The sequence below is a fragment of the Aptenodytes patagonicus genome, chromosome 7, assembly GCF_965638725.1.
Source record: "Aptenodytes patagonicus chromosome 7, bAptPat1.pri.cur, whole genome shotgun sequence".
NCBI classification, from domain to species: Eukaryota; Metazoa; Chordata; class Aves; order Sphenisciformes; family Spheniscidae; genus Aptenodytes; species Aptenodytes patagonicus.
Genome location: NC_134955.1, coordinates 63,536,452 through 63,561,681, shown reverse-complemented (window position 1 = coordinate 63,561,681; position 25,230 = coordinate 63,536,452). Strand labels below are relative to the sequence as shown.

General features: G+C 56.5%; 1 protein-coding gene across 2 annotated transcripts in view; it reads left to right on the top strand.

Moving 5' to 3' along the window:
* Positions 1-25,230, top strand: part of AHNAK2 (AHNAK nucleoprotein 2) — a 28,631-nt gene extending 3,401 nt beyond the window's left edge. For both annotated transcript variants that reach the window (XM_076345582.1, XM_076345581.1), the window contains one exon: positions 1-25,230. In XM_076345582.1, coding sequence (XP_076201697.1) covers positions 1-24,183 — 24,183 coding nt within the window. In that variant the 3' untranslated portion in view covers positions 24,184-25,230.

Sequence of the window (25,230 nt, the reverse complement as noted above, 5' to 3'; positions counted from 1 at the left end):
GAAAAGGAACTCAGTGAGAGCATTCCTGAAGAAACACTGCATATTTCAGGAAAAGCCATTTCAGAAGAAGACAGGGAAACATTAATTGTAAGCCAAAGGGTAGGAAGAAGCAAGAGACCTAAAAAAGATAGATTATCATGGCCAAAATTCCAGTCAATTAAAAACAAAAAGATACTGGGACACAGAAGATCTCATAGTACATCAGATGCATATGAGCCTGCTATACAGGATATTTCCCCGACAAGCACAGACACAGAGTCTCAATTTCAACAAGAAGTCCATATCAAAGAAAAAAAAGGAAGCCAAAAGAAACTGAAGTTCCCTAGCATTGGATTCAAAATGCACAGGTCCAAACAAGAAACACAAGACAAGCAAAAAAAAGAAATAAAAACTACACTGTTATCTGAAAGCGAAAAAATACCTAAAGATATCAGCCTGGAAAATCCTGAAATACTAACAGTTGAATACACCACATCTCCTGCTTATGAAATTAAAACAGGGGAGGTACATGAAACTGTAACAGAAGATTTAAAAGATATGAAAAATGGCATTCCATCTCATGCAAAAAAATGCCCTGAAGTTGAAATAAGCATTAAAAAAGAAAAAGACAAGGAATCAACATCAAAATTTACTGTACCTGAAGTACCAGCTATAACAACACAGATATCAAAGCCCAGTTTAGAAACACCTGCTCTCAAAGAAAGCCCAACTAAACAAGCCTCATCAAAATCCCGAAAAAAGAAACAGAAAGGAACAGCAGATAAAACAGAAGGAGAAAGTGAAATTAACATAGACATGACGGGTCACACAGCACAAGGATCTATACAGGTAAAAGGTCTAGAAATAGGCACTGCTAAAGCAGAATTACACACAACATCTGACACACTGGAAACAGGAGAAAAACAAGCAGAAGACGACACACACATACTAACAATTCAGAAGACAAAATTTGGGATTTCAATGCCCAAAAGAAAGGAGCCAGGGACTGAAAACACCAAACCGGGAAGTGATGTTCCACATTCAGTACCGGAAACAACACCTGATACAAGATCAGAGGATGGCAGGCATTTGGATGTGAAACCTCAAATGCCTGATGAAGAATCAGAAGTGTCTACCTGGAAAATACAAATGCCATCATTCAAAATGGCCAAAACACCTAAAGCTGACATGAAAACACCACGAGAAGAAAGCATAGTTGAATCACAAGATACTGTAAAAAAGGCACAGGCAGAAGAAGATGGCATGCCCACGAGTGATAAAACCTTGAAGATGGACGTGGGCATGAAGGCAAGAGAAAAGGATATAGAGGGAAAAGAAAGCAAATTCAGACTGCCAAAGTTTAAATTACCTACATTTACCTGGGCAACTACAAAGGATGAGACAGGGCAAATTGAAAGTCACGTAAGCAACAGGGAAGGAAAAGGGCCATCCCTAGAAGCAGGTGCAAAACCAGACATGAGTGAACCAGCAGAACAAATGAAGATTCCAAGTGCTGAAATTGAAATCGGGATCTCGAAAGGAAAAATCAGTGAAAAGGACGTAAGAAAATTGACAGAAGTCCAACTGCCAAGTCTTCAACATCTAACTGCAAAAAAGTCCTCAATGGAGAATCATTTGGAAGAGACAGAAGTAGAAATACTGATTACAAAACCTGATATTGAAATACAAAAGGGTGAACTCAGTATATCATCAAAGAAAACAGAAGAAATGGCTCAAACCCTGATGGAGGCAGGGGAGGGCGCTATGCCGGCCCTCAAAGCCGACATCCCCGGCACCAAAACCGAAGGGGCCGGCTGGAAGGTGGAGAAGCCCTCCCTCAAAATGCCCAAAGCTGACGTCAAAGCCCCCAAGGTGGACATCAGCCTCCCGTCCGTCGACGTCACCCTTCCGAAGGCCAGCGTCGACCTGCAGGCGCCCGAGGCGGCCCTCACCCTCGAAGGGGAAGCTAAAGCCCCAGAGAAGGAGGCCGCGAAGACCAAGGACGGCAAGTTCAAGATGCCCAAGTTCGGCATGCCTTCCTTTGGCTGGTCCAGCAGCAGAGAGGCCAAGGGCACCGTGGCCGCTGATGTGGACGTCAGCCTCAAGGAGCCCCAAGTGACGGTGCCCTCGGGAACGGCCGAAGTCGACGTGACCCTGCCCGCCGCCGAGATCCAAGCGCCCGGCGTGGAGGTGACCGTCGAGACGGCCGCCGGAGGAGACGGCGAGAAAGGTCGATTCAAGATGCCCGACGTCAAGATGCCCAGCGTCAAGCTGCCCAAAGTCAAAGCTCCCCACGTGCAGGTCAGCCTGCCAAAGGCGGAGGTCTCGCTGCCCAAAGCCCAGGCCGAAGTCCCGGAGGGCGAAGTCGCCCTGCAGGGCCCCGACGCCGAAGGCGGCCTGGAGGCGGCTGCCGGCAAAGTTGAGGGCGGTGGCATGAAAATACACATGCCGAAAGTCAAGGTGCCCAGCGTGGTCTTCTCCAAGCCGACCGTCAAGGCTCCCAAACTGGACGCAGACGTCAGCCTGCACAAAGTCGACGCCAGCCTCCCAGAGGCAGACCTCAAGGCCGGCGCCGGCACCATCAGCGTGGCGGCCCCCGACATCAAGCTGCCCTCCGTCGAAGGCTCCCTCGAGCTCCAGGCGCCTGAGGTAGACCTCAAAGTGCCCTCTGGCGAAGGCTCAATCGACGGGGCCGAGCTGGAAGCCGCAGGCCTGAAAGGCAAGTTTAAGATGCCCAAGTTCGACAAGCCCAAATTCGGAGTGTCGCCTCCCAGGGCGGAAGGGCTGGAAGGCGAGGTCAGCCTGCCCACCGCAGAGGTCGACCTCCCCTCCGCCACCGTGACAGCCGCAGGGGAGGGCCCCGCGCTAGGCCTCAAAGCCGACATCCCCGGCACCAAAACCGAAGGGGCCGGCTGGAAGGTGGAGAAGCCCTCCCTCAAAATGCCCAAAGCTGACGTCAAAGCCCCCAAGGTGGACATCAGCCTCCCGTCCGTCGACGTCACCCTTCCGAAGGCCAGCGTCGACCTGCAGGCGCCCGAGGCGGCCCTCACCCTCGAAGGGGAAGCTAAAGCCCCAGAGAAGGAGGCCGCGAAGACCAAGGACGGCAAGTTCAAGATGCCCAAGTTCGGCATGCCTTCCTTTGGCTGGTCCAGCAGCAGAGAGGCCAAGGGCACCGTGGCCGCTGATGTGGACGTCAGCCTCAAGGAGCCCCAAGTGACGGTGCCCTCGGGAACGGCCGAAGTCGACGTGACCCTGCCCGCCGCCGAGATCCAAGCGCCCGGCGTGGAGGTGACCGTCGAGACGGCCGCCGGAGGAGACGGCGAGAAAGGTCGATTCAAGATGCCCGACGTCAAGATGCCCAGCGTCAAGCTGCCCAAAGTCAAAGCTCCCCACGTGCAGGTCAGCCTGCCAAAGGCGGAGGTCTCGCTGCCCAAAGCCCAGGCCGAAGTCCCGGAGGGCGAAGTCGCCCTGCAGGGCCCCGACGCCGAAGGCGGCCTGGAGGCGGCTGCCGGCAAAGTTGAGGGCGGTGGCATGAAAATACACATGCCGAAAGTCAAGGTGCCCAGCGTGGTCTTCTCCAAGCCGACCGTCAAGGCTCCCAAACTGGACGCAGACGTCAGCCTGCACAAAGTCGACGCCAGCCTCCCAGAGGCAGACCTCAAGGCCGGCGCCGGCACCATCAGCGTGGCGGCCCCCGACATCAAGCTGCCCTCCGTCGAAGGCTCCCTCGAGCTCCAGGCGCCTGAGGTAGACCTCAAAGTGCCCTCTGGCGAAGGCTCAATCGACGGGGCCGAGCTGGAAGCCGCAGGCCTGAAAGGCAAGTTTAAGATGCCCAAGTTCGACAAGCCCAAATTCGGAGTGTCGCCTCCCAGGGCGGAAGGGCTGGAAGGCGAGGTCAGCCTGCCCACCGCAGAGGTCGACCTCCCCTCCGCCACCGTGACAGCCGCAGGGGAGGGCCCCGCGCTAGGCCTCAAAGCCGACATCCCCGGCACCAAAACCGAAGGGGCCGGCTGGAAGGTGGAGAAGCCCTCCCTCAAAATGCCCAAAGCTGACGTCAAAGCCCCCAAGGTGGACATCAGCCTCCCGTCCGTCGACGTCACCCTTCCGAAGGCCAGCGTCGACCTGCAGGCGGCCGAGGCGGCCCTCACCCTCGAAGGGGAAGCTAAAGCCCCAGAGAAGGAGGCCGCGAAGACCAAGGACGGCAAGTTCAAGATGCCCAAGTTCGGCATGCCTTCCTTTGGCTGGTCCAGCAGCAGAGAGGCCAAGGGCACCGTGGCCGCTGATGTGGACGTCAGCCTCAAGGAGCCCCAAGTGACGGTGCCCTCGGGAACGGCCGAAGTCGACGTGACCCTGCCCGCCGCCGAGATCCAAGCGCCCGGCGTGGAGGTGACCGTCGAGACGGCCGCCGGAGGAGACGGCGAGAAAGGTCGATTCAAGATGCCCGACGTCAAGATGCCCAGCGTCAAGCTGCCCAAAGTCAAAGCTCCCCACGTGCAGGTCAGCCTGCCAAAGGCGGAGGTCTCGCTGCCCAAAGCCCAGGCCGAAGTCCCGGAGGGCGAAGTCGCCCTGCAGGGCCCCGACGCCGAAGGCGGCCTGGAGGCGGCTGCCGGCAAAGTTGAGGGCGGTGGCATGAAAATACACATGCCGAAAGTCAAGGTGCCCAGCGTGGTCTTCTCCAAGCCGACCGTCAAGGCTCCCAAACTGGACGCAGACGTCAGCCTGCACAAAGTCGACGCCAGCCTCCCAGAGGCAGACCTCAAGGCCGGCGCCGGCACCATCAGCGTGGCGGCCCCCGACATCAAGCTGCCCTCCGTCGAAGGCTCCCTCGAGCTCCAGGCGCCTGAGGTAGACCTCAAAGTGCCCTCTGGCGAAGGCTCAATCGACGGGGCCGAGCTGGAAGCCGCAGGCCTGAAAGGCAAGTTTAAGATGCCCAAGTTCGACAAGCCCAAATTCGGAGTGTCGCCTCCCAGGGCGGAAGGGCTGGAAGGCGAGGTCAGCCTGCCCACCGCAGAGGTCGACCTCCCCTCCGCCACCGTGACAGCCGCAGGGGAGGGCCCCGCGCTAGGCCTCAAAGCCGACATCCCCGGCACCAAAACCGAAGGGGCCGGCTGGAAGGTGGAGAAGCCCTCCCTCAAAATGCCCAAAGCTGACGTCAAAGCCCCCAAGGTGGACATCAGCCTCCCGTCCGTCGACGTCACCCTTCCGAAGGCCAGCGTCGACCTGCAGGCGCCCGAGGCGGCCCTCACCCTCGAAGGGGAAGCTAAAGCCCCAGAGAAGGAGGCCGCGAAGACCAAGGACGGCAAGTTCAAGATGCCCAAGTTCGGCATGCCTTCCTTTGGCTGGTCCAGCAGCAGAGAGGCCAAGGGCACCGTGGCCGCTGATGTGGACGTCAGCCTCAAGGAGCCCCAAGTGACGGTGCCCTCGGGAACGGCCGAAGTCGACGTGACCCTGCCCGCCGCCGAGATCCAAGCGCCCGGCGTGGAGGTGACCGTCGAGACGGCCGCCGGAGGAGACGGCGAGAAAGGTCGATTCAAGATGCCCGACGTCAAGATGCCCAGCGTCAAGCTGCCCAAAGTCAAAGCTCCCCACGTGCAGGTCAGCCTGCCAAAGGCGGAGGTCTCGCTGCCCAAAGCCCAGGCCGAAGTCCCGGAGGGCGAAGTCGCCCTGCAGGGCCCCGACGCCGAAGGCGGCCTGGAGGCGGCTGCCGGCAAAGTTGAGGGCGGTGGCATGAAAATACACATGCCGAAAGTCAAGGTGCCCAGCGTGGTCTTCTCCAAGCCGACCGTCAAGGCTCCCAAACTGGACGCAGACGTCAGCCTGCACAAAGTCGACGCCAGCCTCCCAGAGGCAGACCTCAAGGCCGGCGCCGGCACCATCAGCGTGGCGGCCCCCGACATCAAGCTGCCCTCCGTCGAAGGCTCCCTCGAGCTCCAGGCGCCTGAGGTAGACCTCAAAGTGCCCTCTGGCGAAGGCTCAATCGACGGGGCCGAGCTGGAAGCCGCAGGCCTGAAAGGCAAGTTTAAGATGCCCAAGTTCGACAAGCCCAAATTCGGAGTGTCGCCTCCCAGGGCGGAAGGGCTGGAAGGCGAGGTCAGCCTGCCCACCGCAGAGGTCGACCTCCCCTCCGCCACCGTGACAGCCGCAGGGGAGGGCCCCGCGCTAGGCCTCAAAGCCGACATCCCCGGCACCAAAACCGAAGGGGCCGGCTGGAAGGTGGAGAAGCCCTCCCTCAAAATGCCCAAAGCTGACGTCAAAGCCCCCAAGGTGGACATCAGCCTCCCGTCCGTCGACGTCACCCTTCCGAAGGCCAGCGTCGACCTGCAGGCGCCCGAGGCGGCCCTCACCCTCGAAGGGGAAGCTAAAGCCCCAGAGAAGGAGGCCGCGAAGACCAAGGACGGCAAGTTCAAGATGCCCAAGTTCGGCATGCCTTCCTTTGGCTGGTCCAGCAGCAGAGAGGCCAAGGGCACCGTGGCCGCTGATGTGGACGTCAGCCTCAAGGAGCCCCAAGTGACGGTGCCCTCGGGAACGGCCGAAGTCGACGTGACCCTGCCCGCCGCCGAGATCCAAGCGCCCGGCGTGGAGGTGACCGTCGAGACGGCCGCCGGAGGAGACGGCGAGAAAGGTCGATTCAAGATGCCCGACGTCAAGATGCCCAGCGTCAAGCTGCCCAAAGTCAAAGCTCCCCACGTGCAGGTCAGCCTGCCAAAGGCGGAGGTCTCGCTGCCCAAAGCCCAGGCCGAAGTCCCGGAGGGCGAAGTCGCCCTGCAGGGCCCCGACGCCGAAGGCGGCCTGGAGGCGGCTGCCGGCAAAGTTGAGGGCGGTGGCATGAAAATACACATGCCGAAAGTCAAGGTGCCCAGCGTGGTCTTCTCCAAGCCGACCGTCAAGGCTCCCAAACTGGACGCAGACGTCAGCCTGCACAAAGTCGACGCCAGCCTCCCAGAGGCAGACCTCAAGGCCGGCGCCGGCACCATCAGCGTGGCGGCCCCCGACATCAAGCTGCCCTCCGTCGAAGGCTCCCTCGAGCTCCAGGCGCCTGAGGTAGACCTCAAAGTGCCCTCTGGCGAAGGCTCAATCGACGGGGCCGAGCTGGAAGCCGCAGGCCTGAAAGGCAAGTTTAAGATGCCCAAGTTCGACAAGCCCAAATTCGGAGTGTCGCCTCCCAGGGCGGAAGGGCTGGAAGGCGAGGTCAGCCTGCCCACCGCAGAGGTCGACCTCCCCTCCGCCACCGTGACAGCCGCAGGGGAGGGCCCCGCGCTAGGCCTCAAAGCCGACATCCCCGGCACCAAAACCGAAGGGGCCGGCTGGAAGGTGGAGAAGCCCTCCTTCAAAATGCCCAAAGCTGACGTCAAAGCCCCCAAGGTGGACATCAGCCTCCCGTCCGTCGACGTCACCCTTCCGAAGGCCAGCGTCGACCTGCAGGCGCCCGAGGCGGCCCTCACCCTCGAAGGGGAAGCTAAAGCCCCAGAGAAGGAGGCCGCGAAGACCAAGGACGGCAAGTTCAAGATGCCCAAGTTCGGCATGCCTTCCTTTGGCTGGTCCAGCAGCAGAGAGGCCAAGGGCACCGTGGCCGCTGATGTGGACGTCAGCCTCAAGGAGCCCCAAGTGACGGTGCCCTCGGGAACGGCCGAAGTCGACGTGACCCTGCCCGCCGCCGAGATCCAAGCGCCCGGCGTGGAGGTGACCGTCGAGACGGCCGCCGGAGGAGACGGCGAGAAAGGTCGATTCAAGATGCCCGACGTCAAGATGCCCAGCGTCAAGCTGCCCAAAGTCAAAGCTCCCCACGTGCAGGTCAGCCTGCCAAAGGCGGAGGTCTCGCTGCCCAAAGCCCAGGCCGAAGTCCCGGAGGGCGAAGTCGCCCTGCAGGGCCCCGACGCCGAAGGCAGCCTGGAGGCGGCTGCCGGCAAAGTTGAGGGCGGTGGCATGAAAATACACATGCCGAAAGTCAAGGTGCCCAGCGTGGTCTTCTCCAAGCCGACCGTCAAGGCTCCCAAACTGGACGCAGACGTCAGCCTGCACAAAGTCGACGCCAGCCTCCCAGAGGCAGACCTCAAGGCCGGCGCCGGCACCATCAGCGTGGCGGCCCCCGACATCAAGCTGCCCTCCGTCGAAGGCTCCCTCGAGCTCCAGGCGCCTGAGGTAGACCTCAAAGTGCCCTCTGGCGAAGGCTCAATCGACGGGGCCGAGCTGGAAGCCGCAGGCCTGAAAGGCAAGTTTAAGATGCCCAAGTTCGACAAGCCCAAATTCGGAGTGTCGCCTCCCAGGGCGGAAGGGCTGGAAGGCGAGGTCAGCCTGCCCACCGCAGAGGTCGACCTCCCCTCCGCCACCGTGACAGCCGCAGGGGAGGGCCCCGCGCTAGGCCTCAAAGCCGACATCCCCGGCACCAAAACCGAAGGGGCCGGCTGGAAGGTGGAGAAGCCCTCCCTCAAAATGCCCAAAGCTGACGTCAAAGCCCCCAAGGTGGACATCAGCCTCCCGTCCGTCGACGTCACCCTTCCGAAGGCCAGCGTCGACCTGCAGGCGCCCGAGGCGGCCCTCACCCTCGAAGGGGAAGCTAAAGCCCCAGAGAAGGAGGCCGCGAAGACCAAGGACGGCAAGTTCAAGATGCCCAAGTTCGGCATGCCTTCCTTTGGCTGGTCCAGCAGCAGAGAGGCCAAGGGCACCGTGGCCGCTGATGTGGACGTCAGCCTCAAGGAGCCCCAAGTGACGGTGCCCTCGGGAACGGCCGAAGTCGACGTGACCCTGCCCGCCGCCGAGATCCAAGCGCCCGGCGTGGAGGTGACCGTCGAGACGGCCGCCGGAGGAGACGGCGAGAAAGGTCGATTCAAGATGCCCGACGTCAAGATGCCCAGCGTCAAGCTGCCCAAAGTCAAAGCTCCCCACGTGCAGGTCAGCCTGCCAAAGGCGGAGGTCTCGCTGCCCAAAGCCCAGGCCGAAGTCCCGGAGGGCGAAGTCGCCCTGCAGGGCCCCGACGCCGAAGGCGGCCTGGAGGCGGCTGCCGGCAAAGTTGAGGGCGGTGGCATGAAAATACACATGCCGAAAGTCAAGGTGCCCAGCGTGGTCTTCTCCAAGCCGACCGTCAAGGCTCCCAAACTGGACGCAGACGTCAGCCTGCACAAAGTCGACGCCAGCCTCCCAGAGGCAGACCTCAAGGCCGGCGCCGGCACCATCAGCGTGGCGGCCCCCGACATCAAGCTGCCCTCCGTCGAAGGCTCCCTCGAGCTCCAGGCGCCTGAGGTAGACCTCAAAGTGCCCTCTGGCGAAGGCTCAATCGACGGGGCCGAGCTGGAAGCCGCAGGCCTGAAAGGCAAGTTTAAGATGCCCAAGTTCGACAAGCCCAAATTCGGAGTGTCGCCTCCCAGGGCGGAAGGGCTGGAAGGCGAGGTCAGCCTGCCCACCGCAGAGGTCGACCTCCCCTCCGCCACCGTGACAGCCGCAGGGGAGGGCCCCGCGCTAGGCCTCAAAGCCGACATCCCCGGCACCAAAACCAAAGGGGCCGGCTGGAAGGTGGAGAAGCCCTCCCTCAAAATGCCCAAAGCTGACGTCAAAGCCCCCAAGGTGGACATCAGCCTCCCGTCCGTCGACGTCACCCTTCCGAAGGCCAGCGTCGACCTGCAGGCGGCCGAGGCGGCCCTCACCCTCGAAGGGGAAGCTAAAGCCCCAGAGAAGGAGGCCGCGAAGACCAAGGACGGCAAGTTCAAGATGCCCAAGTTCGGCATGCCTTCCTTTGGCTGGTCCAGCAGCAGAGAGGCCAAGGGCACCGTGGCCGCTGATGTGGACGTCAGCCTCAAGGAGCCCCAAGTGACGGTGCCCTCGGGAACGGCCGAAGTCGACGTGACCCTGCCCGCCGCCGAGATCCAAGCGCCCGGCGTGGAGGTGACCGTCGAGACGGCCGCCGGAGGAGACGGCGAGAAAGGTCGATTCAAGATGCCCGACGTCAAGATGCCCAGCGTCAAGCTGCCCAAAGTCAAAGCTCCCCACGTGCAGGTCAGCCTGCCAAAGGCGGAGGTCTCGCTGCCCAAAGCCCAGGCCGAAGTCCCGGAGGGCGAAGTCGCCCTGCAGGGCCCCGACGCCGAAGGCGGCCTGGAGGCGGCTGCCGGCAAAGTTGAGGGCGGTGGCATGAAAATACACATGCCGAAAGTCAAGGTGCCCAGCGTGGTCTTCTCCAAGCCGACCGTCAAGGCTCCCAAACTGGACGCAGACGTCAGCCTGCACAAAGTCGACGCCAGCCTCCCAGAGGCAGACCTCAAGGCCGGCGCCGGCACCATCAGCGTGGCGGCCCCCGACATCAAGCTGCCCTCCGTCGAAGGCTCCCTCGAGCTCCAGGCGCCTGAGGTAGACCTCAAAGTGCCCTCTGGCGAAGGCTCAATCGACGGGGCCGAGCTGGAAGCCGCAGGCCTGAAAGGCAAGTTTAAGATGCCCAAGTTCGACAAGCCCAAATTCGGAGTGTCGCCTCCCAGGGCGGAAGGGCTGGAAGGCGAGGTCAGCCTGCCCACCGCAGAGGTCGACCTCCCCTCCGCCACCGTGACAGCCGCAGGGGAGGGCCCCGCGCTAGGCCTCAAAGCCGACATCCCCGGCACCAAAACCGAAGGGGCCGGCTGGAAGGTGGAGAAGCCCTCCCTCAAAATGCCCAAAGCTGACGTCAAAGCCCCCAAGGTGGACATCAGCCTCCCGTCCGTCGACGTCACCCTTCCGAAGGCCAGCGTCGACCTGCAGGCGCCCGAGGCGGCCCTCACCCTCGAAGGGGAAGCTAAAGCCCCAGAGAAGGAGGCCGCGAAGACCAAGGACGGCAAGTTCAAGATGCCCAAGTTCGGCATGCCTTCCTTTGGCTGGTCCAGCAGCAGAGAGGCCAAGGGCACCGTGGCCGCTGATGTGGACGTCAGCCTCAAGGAGCCCCAAGTGACGGTGCCCTCGGGAACGGCCGAAGTCGACGTGACCCTGCCCGCCGCCGAGATCCAAGCGCCCGGCATGGAGGTGACCGTCGAGACGGCCGCCGGAGGAGACGGCGAGAAAGGTCGATTCAAGATGCCCGACGTCAAGATGCCCAGCGTCAAGCTGCCCAAAGTCAAAGCTCCCCACGTGCAGGTCAGCCTGCCAAAGGCGGAGGTCTCGCTGCCCAAAGCCCAGGCCGAAGTCCCGGAGGGCGAAGTCGCCCTGCAGGGCCCCGACGCCGAAGGCGGCCTGGAGGCGGCTGCCGGCAAAGTTGAGGGCGGTGGCATGAAAATACACATGCCGAAAGTCAAGGTGCCCAGCGTGGTCTTCTCCAAGCCGACCGTCAAGGCTCCCAAACTGGACGCAGACGTCAGCCTGCACAAAGTCGACGCCAGCCTCCCAGAGGCAGACCTCAAGGCCGGCGCCGGCACCATCAGCGTGGCGGCCCCCGACATCAAGCTGCCCTCCGTCGAAGGCTCCCTCGAGCTCCAGGCGCCTGAGGTAGACCTCAAAGTGCCCTCTGGCGAAGGCTCAATCGACGGGGCCGAGCTGGAAGCCGCAGGCCTGAAAGGCAAGTTTAAGATGCCCAAGTTCGACAAGCCCAAATTCGGAGTGTCGCCTCCCAGGGCGGAAGGGCTGGAAGGCGAGGTCAGCCTGCCCACCGCAGAGGTCGACCTCCCCTCCGCCACCGTGACAGCCGCAGGGGAGGGCCCCGCGCTAGGCCTCAAAGCCGACATCCCCGGCACCAAAACCGAAGGGGCCGGCTGGAAGGTGGAGAAGCCCTCCCTCAAAATGCCCAAAGCTGACGTCAAAGCCCCCAAGGTGGACATCAGCCTCCCGTCCGTCGACGTCACCCTTCCGAAGGCCAGCGTCGACCTGCAGGCGGCCGAGGCGGCCCTCACCCTCGAAGGGGAAGCTAAAGCCCCAGAGAAGGAGGCCGCGAAGACCAAGGACGGCAAGTTCAAGATGCCCAAGTTCGGCATGCCTTCCTTTGGCTGGTCCAGCAGCAGAGAGGCCAAGGGCACCGTGGCCGCTGATGTGGACGTCAGCCTCAAGGAGCCCCAAGTGACGGTGCCCTCGGGAACGGCCGAAGTCGACGTGACCCTGCCCGCCGCCGAGATCCAAGCGCCCGGCGTGGAGGTGACCGTCGAGACGGCCGCCGGAGGAGACGGCGAGAAAGGTCGATTCAAGATGCCCGACGTCAAGATGCCCAGCGTCAAGCTGCCCAAAGTCAAAGCTCCCCACGTGCAGGTCAGCCTGCCAAAGGCGGAGGTCTCGCTGCCCAAAGCCCAGGCCGAAGTCCCGGAGGGCGAAGTCGCCCTGCAGGGCCCCGACGCCGAAGGCGGCCTGGAGGCGGCTGCCGGCAAAGTTGAGGGCGGTGGCATGAAAATACACATGCCGAAAGTCAAGGTGCCCAGCGTGGTCTTCTCCAAGCCGACCGTCAAGGCTCCCAAACTGGACGCAGACGTCAGCCTGCACAAAGTCGACGCCAGCCTCCCAGAGGCAGACCTCAAGGCCGGCGCCGGCACCATCAGCGTGGCGGCCCCCGACATCAAGCTGCCCTCCGTCGAAGGCTCCCTCGAGCTCCAGGCGCCTGAGGTAGACCTCGAAGTGCCCTCTGGCGAAGGCTCAATCGACGGGGCCGAGCTGGAAGCCGCAGGCCTGAAAGGCAAGTTTAAGATGCCCAAGTTCGACAAGCCCAAATTCGGAGTGTCGCCTCCCAGGGCGGAAGGGCTGGAAGGCGAGGTCAGCCTGCCCACCGCAGAGGTCGACCTCCCCTCCGCCACCGTGACAGCCGCAGGGGAGGGCCCCGCGCTAGGCCTCAAAGCCGACATCCCCGGCACCAAAACCGAAGGGGCCGGCTGGAAGGTGGAGAAGCCCTCCCTCAAAATGCCCAAAGCTGACGTCAAAGCCCCCAAGGTGGACATCAGCCTCCCGTCCGTCGACGTCACCCTTCCGAAGGCCAGCGTCGACCTGCAGGCGCCCGAGGCGGCCCTCACCCTCGAAGGGGAAGCTAAAGCCCCAGAGAAGGAGGCCGCGAAGACCAAGGACGGCAAGTTCAAGATGCCCAAGTTCGGCATGCCTTCCTTTGGCTGGTCCAGCAGCAGAGAGGCCAAGGGCACCGTGGCCGCTGATGTGGACGTCAGCCTCAAGGAGCCCCAAGTGACGGTGCCCTCGGGAACGGCCGAAGTCGACGTGACCCTGCCCGCCGCCGAGATCCAAGCGCCCGGCGTGGAGGTGACCGTCGAGACGGCCGCCGGAGGAGACGGCGAGAAAGGTCGATTCAAGATGCCCGACGTCAAGATGCCCAGCGTCAAGCTGCCCAAAGTCAAAGCTCCCCACGTGCAGGTCAGCCTGCCAAAGGCGGAGGTCTCGCTGCCCAAAGCCCAGGCCGAAGTCCCAGAGGGCGAAGTCGCCCTGCAGGGCCCCGACGCCGAAGGCGGCCTGGAGGCGGCTGCCGGCAAAGTTGAGGGCGGTGGCATGAAAATACACATGCCGAAAGTCAAGGTGCCCAGCGTGGTCTTCTCCAAGCCGACCGTCAAGGCTCCCAAACTGGACGCAGACGTCAGCCTGCACAAAGTCGACGCCAGCCTCCCAGAGGCAGACCTCAAGGCCGGCGCCGGCACCATCAGCGTGGCGGCCCCCGACATCAAGCTGCCCTCCGTCGAAGGCTCCCTCGAGCTCCAGGCGCCTGAGGTAGACCTCAAAGTGCCCTCTGGCGAAGGCTCAATCGACGGGGCCGAGCTGGAAGCCGCAGGCCTGAAAGGCAAGTTTAAGATGCCCAAGTTCGACAAGCCCAAATTCGGAGTGTCGCCTCCCAGGGCGGAAGGGCTGGAAGGCGAGGTCAGCCTGCCCACCGCAGAGGTCGACCTCCCCTCCGCCACCGTGACAGCCGCAGGGGAGGGCCCCGCGCTAGGCCTCAAAGCCGACATCCCCGGCACCAAAACCGAAGGGGCCGGCTGGAAGGTGGAGAAGCCCTCCCTCAAAATGCCCAAAGCTGACGTCAAAGCCCCCAAGGTGGACATCAGCCTCCCGTCCGTCGACGTCACCCTTCCGAAGGCCAGCGTCGACCTGCAGGCGCCCGAGGCGGCCCTCACCCTCGAAGGGGAAGCTAAAGCCCCAGAGAAGGAGGCCGCGAAGACCAAGGACGGCAAGTTCAAGATGCCCAAGTTCGGCATGCCTTCCTTTGGCTGGTCCAGCAGCAGAGAGGCCAAGGGCACCGTGGCCGCTGATGTGGACGTCAGCCTCAAGGAGCCCCAAGTGACGGTGCCCTCGGGAACGGCCGAAGTCGACGTGACCCTGCCCGCCGCCGAGATCCAAGCGCCCGGCGTGGAGGTGACCGTCGAGACGGCCGCCGGAGGAGACGGCGAGAAAGGTCGATTCAAGATGCCCGACGTCAAGATGCCCAGCGTCAAGCTGCCCAAAGTCAAAGCTCCCCACGTGCAGGTCAGCCTGCCAAAGGCGGAGGTCTCGCTGCCCAAAGCCCAGGCCGAAGTCCCGGAGGGCGAAGTCGCCCTGCAGGGCCCCGACGCCGAAGGCGGCCTGGAGGCGGCTGCCGGCAAAGTTGAGGGCGGTGGCATGAAAATACACATGCCGAAAGTCAAGGTGCCCAGCGTGGTCTTCTCCAAGCCGACCGTCAAGGCTCCCAAACTGGACGCAGACGTCAGCCTGCACAAAGTCGACGCCAGCCTCCCAGAGGCAGACCTCAAGGCCGGCGCCGGCACCATCAGCGTGGCGGCCCCCGACATCAAGCTGCCCTCCGTCGAAGGCTCCCTCGAGCTCCAGGCGCCTGAGGTAGACCTCAAAGTGCCCTCTGGCGAAGGCTCAATCGACGGGGCCGAGCTGGAAGCCGCAGGCCTGAAAGGCAAGTTTAAGATGCCCAAGTTCGACAAGCCCAAATTCGGAGTGTCGCCTCCCAGGGCGGAAGGGCTGGAAGGCGAGGTCAGCCTGCCCACCGCAGAGGTCGACCTCCCCTCCGCCACCGTGACAGCCGCAGGGGAGGGCCCCGCGCTAGGCCTCAAAGCCGACATCCCCGGCACCAAAACCGAAGGGGCCGGCTGGAAGGTGGAGAAGCCCTCCCTCAAAATGCCCAAAGCTGACGTCAAAGCCCCCAAGGTGGACATCAGCCTCCCGTCCGTCGACGTCACCCTTCCGAAGGCCAGCGTCGACCTGCAGGCGCCCGAGGCGGCCCTCACCCTCGAAGGGGAAGCTAAAGCCCCAGAGAAGGAGGCCGCGAAGACCAAGGACGGCAAGTTCAAGATGCCCAAGTTCGGCATGCCTTCCTTTGGCTGGTCCAGCAGCAGAGAGGCCAAGGGCACCGTGGCCGCTGATGTGGACGTCAGCCTCAAGGAGCCCCAAGTGACGGTGCCCTCGGGAACGGCCGAAGTCGACGTGACCCTGCCCGCCGCCGAGATCCAAGCGCCCGGCGTGGAGGTGACCGTCGAGACGGCCGCCGGAGGAGACGGCGAGAAAGGTCGATTCAAGATGCCCGACGTCAAGATGCCCAGCGTCAAGCTGCCCAAAGTCAAAGCTCCCCACGTGCAGGTCAGCCTGCCAAAGGCGGAGGTCTCGCTGCCCAAAGCCCAGGCCGAAGTCCCGGAGGGCGAAGTCGCCCTGCAGGGCCCCGACGCCGAAGGCGGCCTGGAGGCGGCTGCCGGCAAAGTTGAGGGCGGTGGCATGAAAATACACATGCCGAAAGTCAAGGTGCCCAGCGTGGTCTTCTCCAAGCCGACCGTCAAGGCTCCCAAACTGGACGCAGACGTCAGCCTGCACAAAGTCGACGCCAGCCTCCCAGAGGCAGACCTCAAGGCCGGCGCCGGCACCATCAGCGTGGCGGCCCCCGACATCAAGCTGCCCTCCGTCGAAGGCTCCCTCGAGCTCCAGGCGCCTGAGGTAGACCTCAAAGTGCCCTCTGGCGAAGGCTCAATCGACGGGGCCGAGCTGGAAGCCGCAGGCCTGAAAGGCAAGTTTAAGATGCCCAAGTTCGACAAGCCCAAATTCGGAGTGTCGCCTCCCAGGGCGGAAGGGCTGGAAGGCGAGGTCAGCCTGCCCACCGCAGAGGTCGACCTCCCCTCCGCCACCGTGACAGCCGCAGGGGAGGGCCCCGCGCTAGGCCTCAAAGCCGACATCCCCGGCACCAAAACCGAAGGGGCCGGCTGGAAGGTGGAGAAGCCCTCCCTCAAAATGCCCAAAGCTGACGTCAAAGCCCCCAAGGTGGACATCAGCCTCCCGTCCGTCGACGTCACCCTTCCGAAGGCCAGCGTCGACCTGCAGGCGCCCGAGGCGGCCCTCACCCTCGAAGGGGAAGCTAAAGCCCCAGAGAAGGAGGCCGCGAAGACCAAGGACGGCAAGTTCAAGATGCCCAAGTTCGGCATGCCTTCCTTTGGCTGGTCCAGCAGCAGAGAGGCCAAGGGCACCGTGGCCGCTGATGTGGACGTCAGCCTCAAGGAGCCCCAAGTGACGGTGCCCTCGGGAACGGCCGAAGTCGACGTGACCCTGCCCGCCGCCGAGATCCAAGCGCCCGGCGTGGAGGTGACCGTCGAGACGGCCGCCGGAGGAGACGGCGAGAAAGGTCGATTCAAGATGCCCGACGTCAAGATGCCCAGCGTCAAGCTGCCCAAAGTCAAAGCTCCCCACGTGCAGGTCAGCCTGCCAAAGGCGGAGGTCTCGCTGCCCAAAGCCCAGGCCGAAGTCCCGGAGGGCGAAGTCGCCCTGCAGGGCCCCGACGCCGAAGGCGGCCTGGAGGCGGCTGCCGGCAAAGTTGAGGGCGGTGGCATGAAAATACACATGCCGAAAGTCAAGGTGCCCAGCGTGGTCTTCTCCAAGCCGACCGTCAAGGCTCCCAAACTGGACGCAGACGTCAGCCTGCACAAAGTCGACGCCAGCCTCCCAGAGGCAGACCTCAAGGCCGGCGCCGGCACCATCAGCGTGGCGGCCCCCGACATCAAGCTGCCCTCCGTCGAAGGCTCCCTCGAGCTCCAGGCGCCTGAGGTAGACCTCAAAGTGCCCTCTGGCGAAGGCTCAATCGACGGGGCCGAGCTGGAAGCCGCAGGCCTGAAAGGCAAGTTTAAGATGCCCAAGTTCGACAAGCCCAAATTCGGAGTGTCGCCTCCCAGGGCGGAAGGGCTGGAAGGCGAGGTCAGCCTGCCCACCGCAGAGGTCGACCTCCCCTCCGCCACCGTGACAGCCGCAGGGGAGGGCCCCGCGCTAGGCCTCAAAGCCGACATCCCCGGCACCAAAACCGAAGGGGCCGGCTGGAAGGTGGAGAAGCCCTCCCTCAAAATGCCCAAAGCTGACGTCAAAGCCCCCAAGGTGGACATCAGCCTCCCGTCCGTCGACGTCACCCTTCCGAAGGCCAGCGTCGACCTGCAGGCGCCCGAGGCGGCCCTCACCCTCGAAGGGGAAGCTAAAGCCCCAGAGAAGGAGGCCGCGAAGACCAAGGACGGCAAGTTCAAGATGCCCAAGTTCGGCATGCCTTCCTTTGGCTGGTCCAGCAGCAGAGAGGCCAAGGGCACCGTGGCCGCTGATGTGGACGTCAGCCTCAAGGAGCCCCAAGTGACGGTGCCCTCGGGAACGGCCGAAGTCGACGTGACCCTGCCCGCCGCCGAGATCCAAGCGCCCGGCGTGGAGGTGACCGTCGAGACGGCCGCCGGAGGAGACGGCGAGAAAGGTCGATTCAAGATGCCCGACGTCAAGATGCCCAGCGTCAAGCTGCCCAAAGTCAAAGCTCCCCACGTGCAGGTCAGCCTGCCAAAGGCGGAGGTCTCGCTGCCCAAAGCCCAGGCCGAAGTCCCGGAGGGCGAAGTCGCCCTGCAGGGCCCCGACGCCGAAGGCGGCCTGGAGGCGGCTGCCGGCAAAGTTGAGGGCGGTGGCATGAAAATACACATGCCGAAAGTCAAGGTGCCCAGCGTGGTCTTCTCCAAGCCGACCGTCAAGGCTCCCAAACTGGACGCAGACGTCAGCCTGCACAAAGTCGACGCCAGCCTCCCAGAGGCAGACCTCAAGGCCGGCGCCGGCACCATCAGCGTGGCGGCCCCCGACATCAAGCTGCCCTCCGTCGAAGGCTCCCTCGAGCTCCAGGCGCCTGAGGTAGACCTCAAAGTGCCCTCTGGCGAAGGCTCAATCGACGGGGCCGAGCTGGAAGCCGCAGGCCTGAAAGGCAAGTTTAAGATGCCCAAGTTCGACAAGCCCAAATTCGGAGTGTCGCCTCCCAGGGCGGAAGGGCTGGAAGGCGAGGTCAGCCTGCCCACCGCAGAGGTCGACCTCCCCTCCGCCACCGTGACAGCCGCAGGGGAGGGCCCCGCGCTAGGCCTCAAAGCCGACATCCCCGGCACCAAAACCGAAGGGGCCGGCTGGAAGGTGGAGAAGCCCTCCCTCAAAATGCCCAAAGCTGACGTCAAAGCCCCCAAGGTGGACATCAGCCTCCCGTCCGTCGACGTCACCCTTCCGAAGGCCAGCGTCGACCTGCAGGCGCCCGAGGCGGCCCTCACCCTCGAAGGGGAAGCTAAAGCCCCAGAGAAGGAGGCCGCGAAGACCAAGGACGGCAAGTTCAAGATGCCCAAGTTCGGCATGCCTTCCTTTGGCTGGTCCAGCAGCAGAGAGGCCAAGGGCACCGTGGCCGCTGATGTGGACGTCAGCCTCAAGGAGCCCCAAGTGACGGTGCCCTCGGGAACGGCCGAAGTCGACGTGACCCTGCCCGCCACCGAGATCCAAGCACCCACTTTTGAAGTTGTCATAGATTCCTCTTCTGGAAAAGAGCATGAGATGGGTAAATCTAAAAGTTCTCTATTTAGAATGCCTAAGGTTTCCCTTTCTAAAAGTTCTAAACCTGAGGGACAGAGTAAGTCTGGAGCTGAAATTTCTGTGTCAGAAGCTCTTTGTTATTCTGTAACAGAGGAAACTCCTGCTGTTTTTTCAGGCAGTGTCGGATCCAAACTTCCTGACCCTAAGGGAGATAGTGGCTCTAAAAATACAAAATTCAGAATTCCTAGCTTGGGTTTCTCCAAAGTTGATATTGTTTCTTCTAAAATTGAACAGGATTCCCCATTAGCAAAAGGGGATATTACTCTTACTAAATATCAAATGAATCTAGCAGAATCTGAATCAAAAATATCATCTCTTGCTGATGAGAATCTCTCAGTAACAGATTTTGAAATTTTAAATGAAGATGGTTCTTTGGAGCAAGGAAGTCTGAAGCCAGGAGGGAAAATACCAGCTGCTGAAATATCTGTGGGTGACACAGAGTTTACAGTTAAAATTCCTAAATTCCGAAAACCAAAATTTGGAATTTCTTGGTCTAAGGGTAAACCATCAGAAAGTGATGTTGGTTCCAAAGTGGAATCTGAAATTTCCAAGGGAAGGATAACACATAATATGACTGATACTGATATTGAAAAACCAACTCAGATCTCTGATGCCGAATTAGGTGTAAAGATGGACAAGCCTTTACATGAAATTGTTCTGGATGCACCAAACTTGGATGTCAGTCTCCCATCAATGGAAGTTACCATGCCAAAATTAGAAGTGGAAATCCATGGCCCAGATGTAGAGTGCAAGGTAGATCAGAAAGTAGTTTCAGGAGAGAAAGACACTGAGGAGAAAGAAAATAAATTTAAAACATCAAAATTCAAACTGCCTTCATTTAGTTGGTCTCCAAAAAAAGAAGCTATTGCTCCTTCTGAAGTTGAGGAACATCTGGAAGAACCCACTTTGTCTCCTTTATCTGGAGACACAGAATCTGAATTAACATTTCTTACCCCTGAGAATCAATATCTTCATGGGGAATTTGATACATCAACAGAAAAAGATGGTGAAAAGGGCAGAAACAAGAAGTCCCAATTTACTATGCCAAAGATCTCATTCCCTAAAATTAAGGGTCAAAAAGTCCAGGACTCTCTGCCCGTACTGGAAACTGACATCTGTGGTCCCAAACAAGAAAAAGAAGGTGTTTCAGTACAGAAATCTGAGAAAGGGAGTAGTGGAGAAGGGGCAGGAATGGGCATAAAAATGCCGAAAGTTACAGTCCCAACTTTGGAATTTTCCAAACCAGAAGTCAAAGCTCCCAAAATAGACATGGATGTTAGCATGACTACAGGTGAGGTCATACTTCCTACATGTGAAGAAGATGACCTGACATTGAAATCAGCTGCTGCTAATGCCAGCCTCTCCACCTCAGTTGTTAAGATGATAACTGAAGGCTCCCTTGAGGTGAAGAGTCCTGACACAAGTGTTGAAAGAACATCAAATGAAATTGCTGTGGGTGATATAGAGATAAAAATTGGAGGTCCTGAAGGGAAACCAAAAATGTCTAAATTCCAAATGCCAAAGTTTGGAATTATACATTCTAAAGGGAAAGGGTCAGAAAAGGAGGTCAGCCAATCCAAATCAGAAGTCAAGCTTCCCCAACTAAAGGCAATGGTAGAAATAGCTGACATCATTGCTGTGGAAGGACCAAATTTGGGGGTGGAATGTGGTACAGGAACAGAAACGTACAGCCCTAAAGTCAAAATGACCAAAGCTGACAATAAGGCATCAGAGGCTGATGCTCACCTCCCATCAGCTGACATTTCCATTCCAAAAACAGACAGTGATATTCAGGATTCAGATGCAGCACTAAAAATCAAAGGGGAAATAAAGCAAGATGGAGATGGAGAAGATAAAGAAGGACATTTCAAAATGCCAAAATTCAAACTTCCATCCTTCAGTTGGTCACCAAAGAAGGAAGCAAGTGTTAAACCAGATTCTGGAGCAAATTTGGAAGATCATAAACTTGCTGTAATGCCAAGCAGAATAGACACAGAAGTGAGAGGAATTGCAACTGATGATCAAGGTACTGAGCCAGCCCTTGACCTAGAAATATCCATTGAACAAAAAAGTCCAGTTAAAAAGCCTCAATTTGCCATGCCTAAAATTTCACTCTCCAAGATCAAGGTTCCCAAATCTCAGACTCATTCACCAAAAGCTGAAGCTGATGCTACTATTCCTAAAACAGAAAGAGAGGGTGATGATTCAATACAGACACCTGATATAGAAAGAAGTCATTCTGAAAGGACAGAAGAAGGGGCACAAATAAGCATAAAACTGGCTGATGTTAATATCCCCACCCTGGAGTTTTCCAAAATAGAAACTGGAGCCTCCCAAACTGAAATGGGAGTCAGCTCAGCGCAGATTGGTGCTGTTCTGCCTCCCTCAGAGGGGAGTTTTCAACAGGTTGTCCTAAAATCAAGTTCTACCGATGAAGATACCATTCAAAAAACAGGTATTAAGTTCCCCAGAGGAGAAGCTTCAATTGAACTGAGGAGCCCTGAAATAGTAACAGAAAGATCATCAGTTGTGGATGGAAGAAAGATAAAATTGGAAGGTCCTGAAGGGAAGATTAAAATGCCCAAATTCCAGAAGCCAAAGTTTGGAATCTCCCTGACAAAAGGGAAAGTCCCAGAGACAGAGATCAGCTCTCCAAAAATAGAAGCTGAGTTACCCCAGCTAAAAATGACAAACGAAATTGCTGACATTGCTGTGGGAGTTCCAGCGTCAGAACTTACATATGATATGTCAGATCCTGGAGTAGGTGTTTGTAAGATAAAAACACCCCAAGTTCTGATAGCTGGCATTGAAGCTCCAGAGGTAGACATAAGCCCCCAGTCAGTGTCTAAACCAATGACAGAGGGAGCTATTGAGAGCCTTGAGGAGAAAGAAATAAAATTAAAAGAAGAACATGAAATAAAAGCTGAAGAAGTTCAGACTGAAGAATATCAGGGACGGTTTAAAATGCCAAAATTCAGAATACCTGCATTTGGCAGGACATCCTTAAAGGAAAAAAAAGGTGATGCTGATATTGAAAGAAGTATGGAAAAAGCTCAGGCAGGCATTCCCTCTGCCAAAGTACAAACTGAAACAAGTATGCCTGAAAAAACCTTCTCATTACCACACGCAGTCGCTGAAATTACTATTGGAAAAGAAGGGATTCCAAAATTAGGAGATTCTGTGAAGAGTTCTGATGTTAGCTTGTCAAAGATAGAAGGAGATACTTCATTATCCACAGAAAGAACAGATAGTAGAGTGAATATTCCAAAACCTGAAACATATGCAGACATAGTTAAGCATGGTGCTGAAGGACAAAAAATGCATACTTCAGAATTCACAGTGTCTTCAGCAGAATTGTCTAAAACATACCTCAGTACTTCAGAAATTGACAAAGACAACAGTTTAACAAATAGGTTTCCTACGTGTACTCTGACTCTTCAAGAGCATAAAGTCAAATCACAGGTTATAGAAGTCCCAAAGGTAGAAAGTTTCACTAAGTTAGAGACTTCAGGAGTAGGATGTAAACCATCGTCAGCTGAAATTACTCTGGATGCAACACAGGAGAAAACAGATGTTAGTCTTCCAAAGGAAGAGCTAGATATTCAAAATCAAGAGGCAGTTATTAAAAAAGGAAAGATAAAGGGTGAGATGAAAATTATAGGAAAAGACAGTGAAGGAAGCCAATTAAAAAGGCCTACGTGTGAATGGTCTACAGCAAAGGGATCAGAAGATGGTGCTTTTGTTACAGCTAAGCTGGAAGATCTAAAGGTAGAAGTTCCAGGAGTGAAGATGGATGTTAAAACTGCTAGAGTAGATCCTGAAATGAAATTTCAAGTGAAAAGTGTTGAAAAGGACATGTCTGCAGGGGTGGAAGTGCAAGTAGAAGATAAAGCAGAAACAAGTAAAATTAAAACATACAAGTTTAAGATTCCAAAGTTCGGAGTGTTGCATTCAGAAGTGAAGGGTTTTGAAGACTATATCAATTTGACAAAGCCAGAAGCTGATTCAGTATCTAAAACTGAAATAGGCATAGCAGAAATGCAGTTTCAAAAATCAGAAGGATCTATTGGCCTGAAAAGTCCAGCTCTAGATCATACGGAAGCATCTGCCAGAATAACAGTGGAAACAGTGGACAAATCACAAGGTGGCCCAGAAGTAAATATAAAAATTCCCAAACTAAAAATACCAAGATTCACTTTCAAAGCTCTCCCAACTGAAACTGATGTTTCAGTGTCAAAAGTGGTAACAGATCCAAAGGGATCTAGTACTGACATTGAAGTAGTACAACTGCAAGCAAGCTCTGCTATCCCTGAAGAAACACCAGAGGCTCTAGAGGGTGGTATTCAAAAAGCAAAAAGCAAAATTCTAACACTGACTGAACCTGACATTAAAACAGCACAGATGACTACTACCATAGAGTCCTCCCTTTCAAGTGCAGGGCAAGACATTCATTGGTCGTATGTAGAAGGCCAAGAAGTGAGTGAGAAAGTAGAACCTGAACATGTTGCTATTGAAAGGTGTGAGATTTACACTACTGAAATACTGAAAGAATCAGGGATTCTCTCATCAGAAGTCAAAACTGCTACTTTGGGATTCTCATTGCTCAAGGTGAAGTTGCCTGAATCACATAGTAACTTAGAAGTGCTAGTCCAGCAGCCATCTTCGACAGAAGATGTATCAGTGAGCAAACCTAAATGTTCTGATGAAAGCTTCGGAGTAGCAGCACAGAGGACTGGCAGTGCCGAGCTTAAACTATCTGACAAACCACACGGTGAGACTGAAGAATCTAGTGGAGAAGTAAGTTTGCCAAAGTTAAAAACATTTGCTGTTGAAGTAAAGCCTTCCAGAAAACTTGAAGAGAGTCTTCCTGATAAGTCACCAGAGGGAATAACTGCAGGTCCTCTCTCTAAAGATGAGGATGTAGCTGAAGCACTAGAAGATGAAGAAAAAGACATAACCAATGAAAAAGAAAAGACTGATAGTAAAAGATCTCCTGGAAAATTCAAATTTTGGCTTCCAAGTATTGGCTTTTCATCTTCTGGTGAGGAAACAAGCACAGATTCAAAAACAGAAGTAAAAAAATCAGTTCCAGAAGATGTGAAACCTGCTGACACATCAGATAACGATTCTTCTAAGCAAACTGAAAAAACTGGATGGTTTAGATTTCCCAAGCTTGGTTTCACATCTCCTTCCAAAAAGGCTAAGACTGTTGACAAAGAAGAGATGGATCATAAAGAAGGAAGAATCTCAGATGAAGATAGCCCATCAGATAAACCTGATGTATTTTTTGATGCACAAGAAAGCTTATCACCTAAAGAAACAAAGGGTGAAAGAGTTGAAATTGATGGGGCCTCATCTAATGTTCCAGTTTCTCGAACCATTGTGACATCTTCAGCAAGAACTGAACTGATCTTGTTGGAGGAAGAAAAAGATAGTCAGTCTAATATTCCTGAAGACACAGCCAAATGAAGATTGTCTTTTCTCAACCCTCAATGAAAATAAAATAATCTACGTGTACAGAAAAGAATGTTTTCTTAATTTTCTAGTAACTGAAAATTAAACAAAACCCAAAGCTGAAATTCATGAAAACAGTTGAACGGCATTTACCACATTTAAATTTTCAAGTACATGGATGTGCTATACTGTGCACTAATGAAAATACTGATTTTTTTCAAATCTGCCCCAAAGGCAACAATTACTACAGGTACAGAGTATATAGTACTATATAGTACTATATACTATACTATACTATAGTACTATAGTACTATACTACAGGTATAGTTTTGGCAAAGTCTGAAAAGATACCTGAACCATGGAAGTAAACCATTGAAAGGCTCGATGATAGCAAAAAGACATGTTAAACAGGCTTCTCAAAAACACACCAATTATGTTTAGATTATAGATTATTTCCAGAATGGAGTATAAACTAGTACTATGAGAACTATACTTACCTGTTTATATTGTGGACCTTTCTGACCTACTTTTGCTTTCTTATTAAAATATTTTTCTTTATTTCAGCTAAGGTAATATGTGTATTCCACAAACATTTAAAAATGCAAAATAAAACCAAAATACTAGTGTAGAGAGACTAACGCTTTACCTCTTCCTCTCTTCTCATTTTTTGATTATTGTGGTGGGTCATATTTAGCCTTAAAAGAATTTTAAAAAACCCAACAGAATAAATTCAAGACCAAAACCCATATAATTAATTCACATTTCTAAGATACCAAAATAAAACATGCTAACAAAGAATAATTATTAAAATGTGGATAAATAAATTTTAATGTATATATTTACTGGATAGTTAAATGTGGAGAATGATCTGCCACACTGGTGGAATTGCTTCAAAGATTTTCTGGGAAAGGAGGTGTATATAATTATTTGCTTCTTTGTTTATATTAATGCTTCTCTCAAGTGCACAACGAAAACCAGAGTGCATATGTGACAGCCTTTACATGTATCATTAAAACACTGTCTGTATTCTTAATTCACAATAAACTCACCATATGAATAACA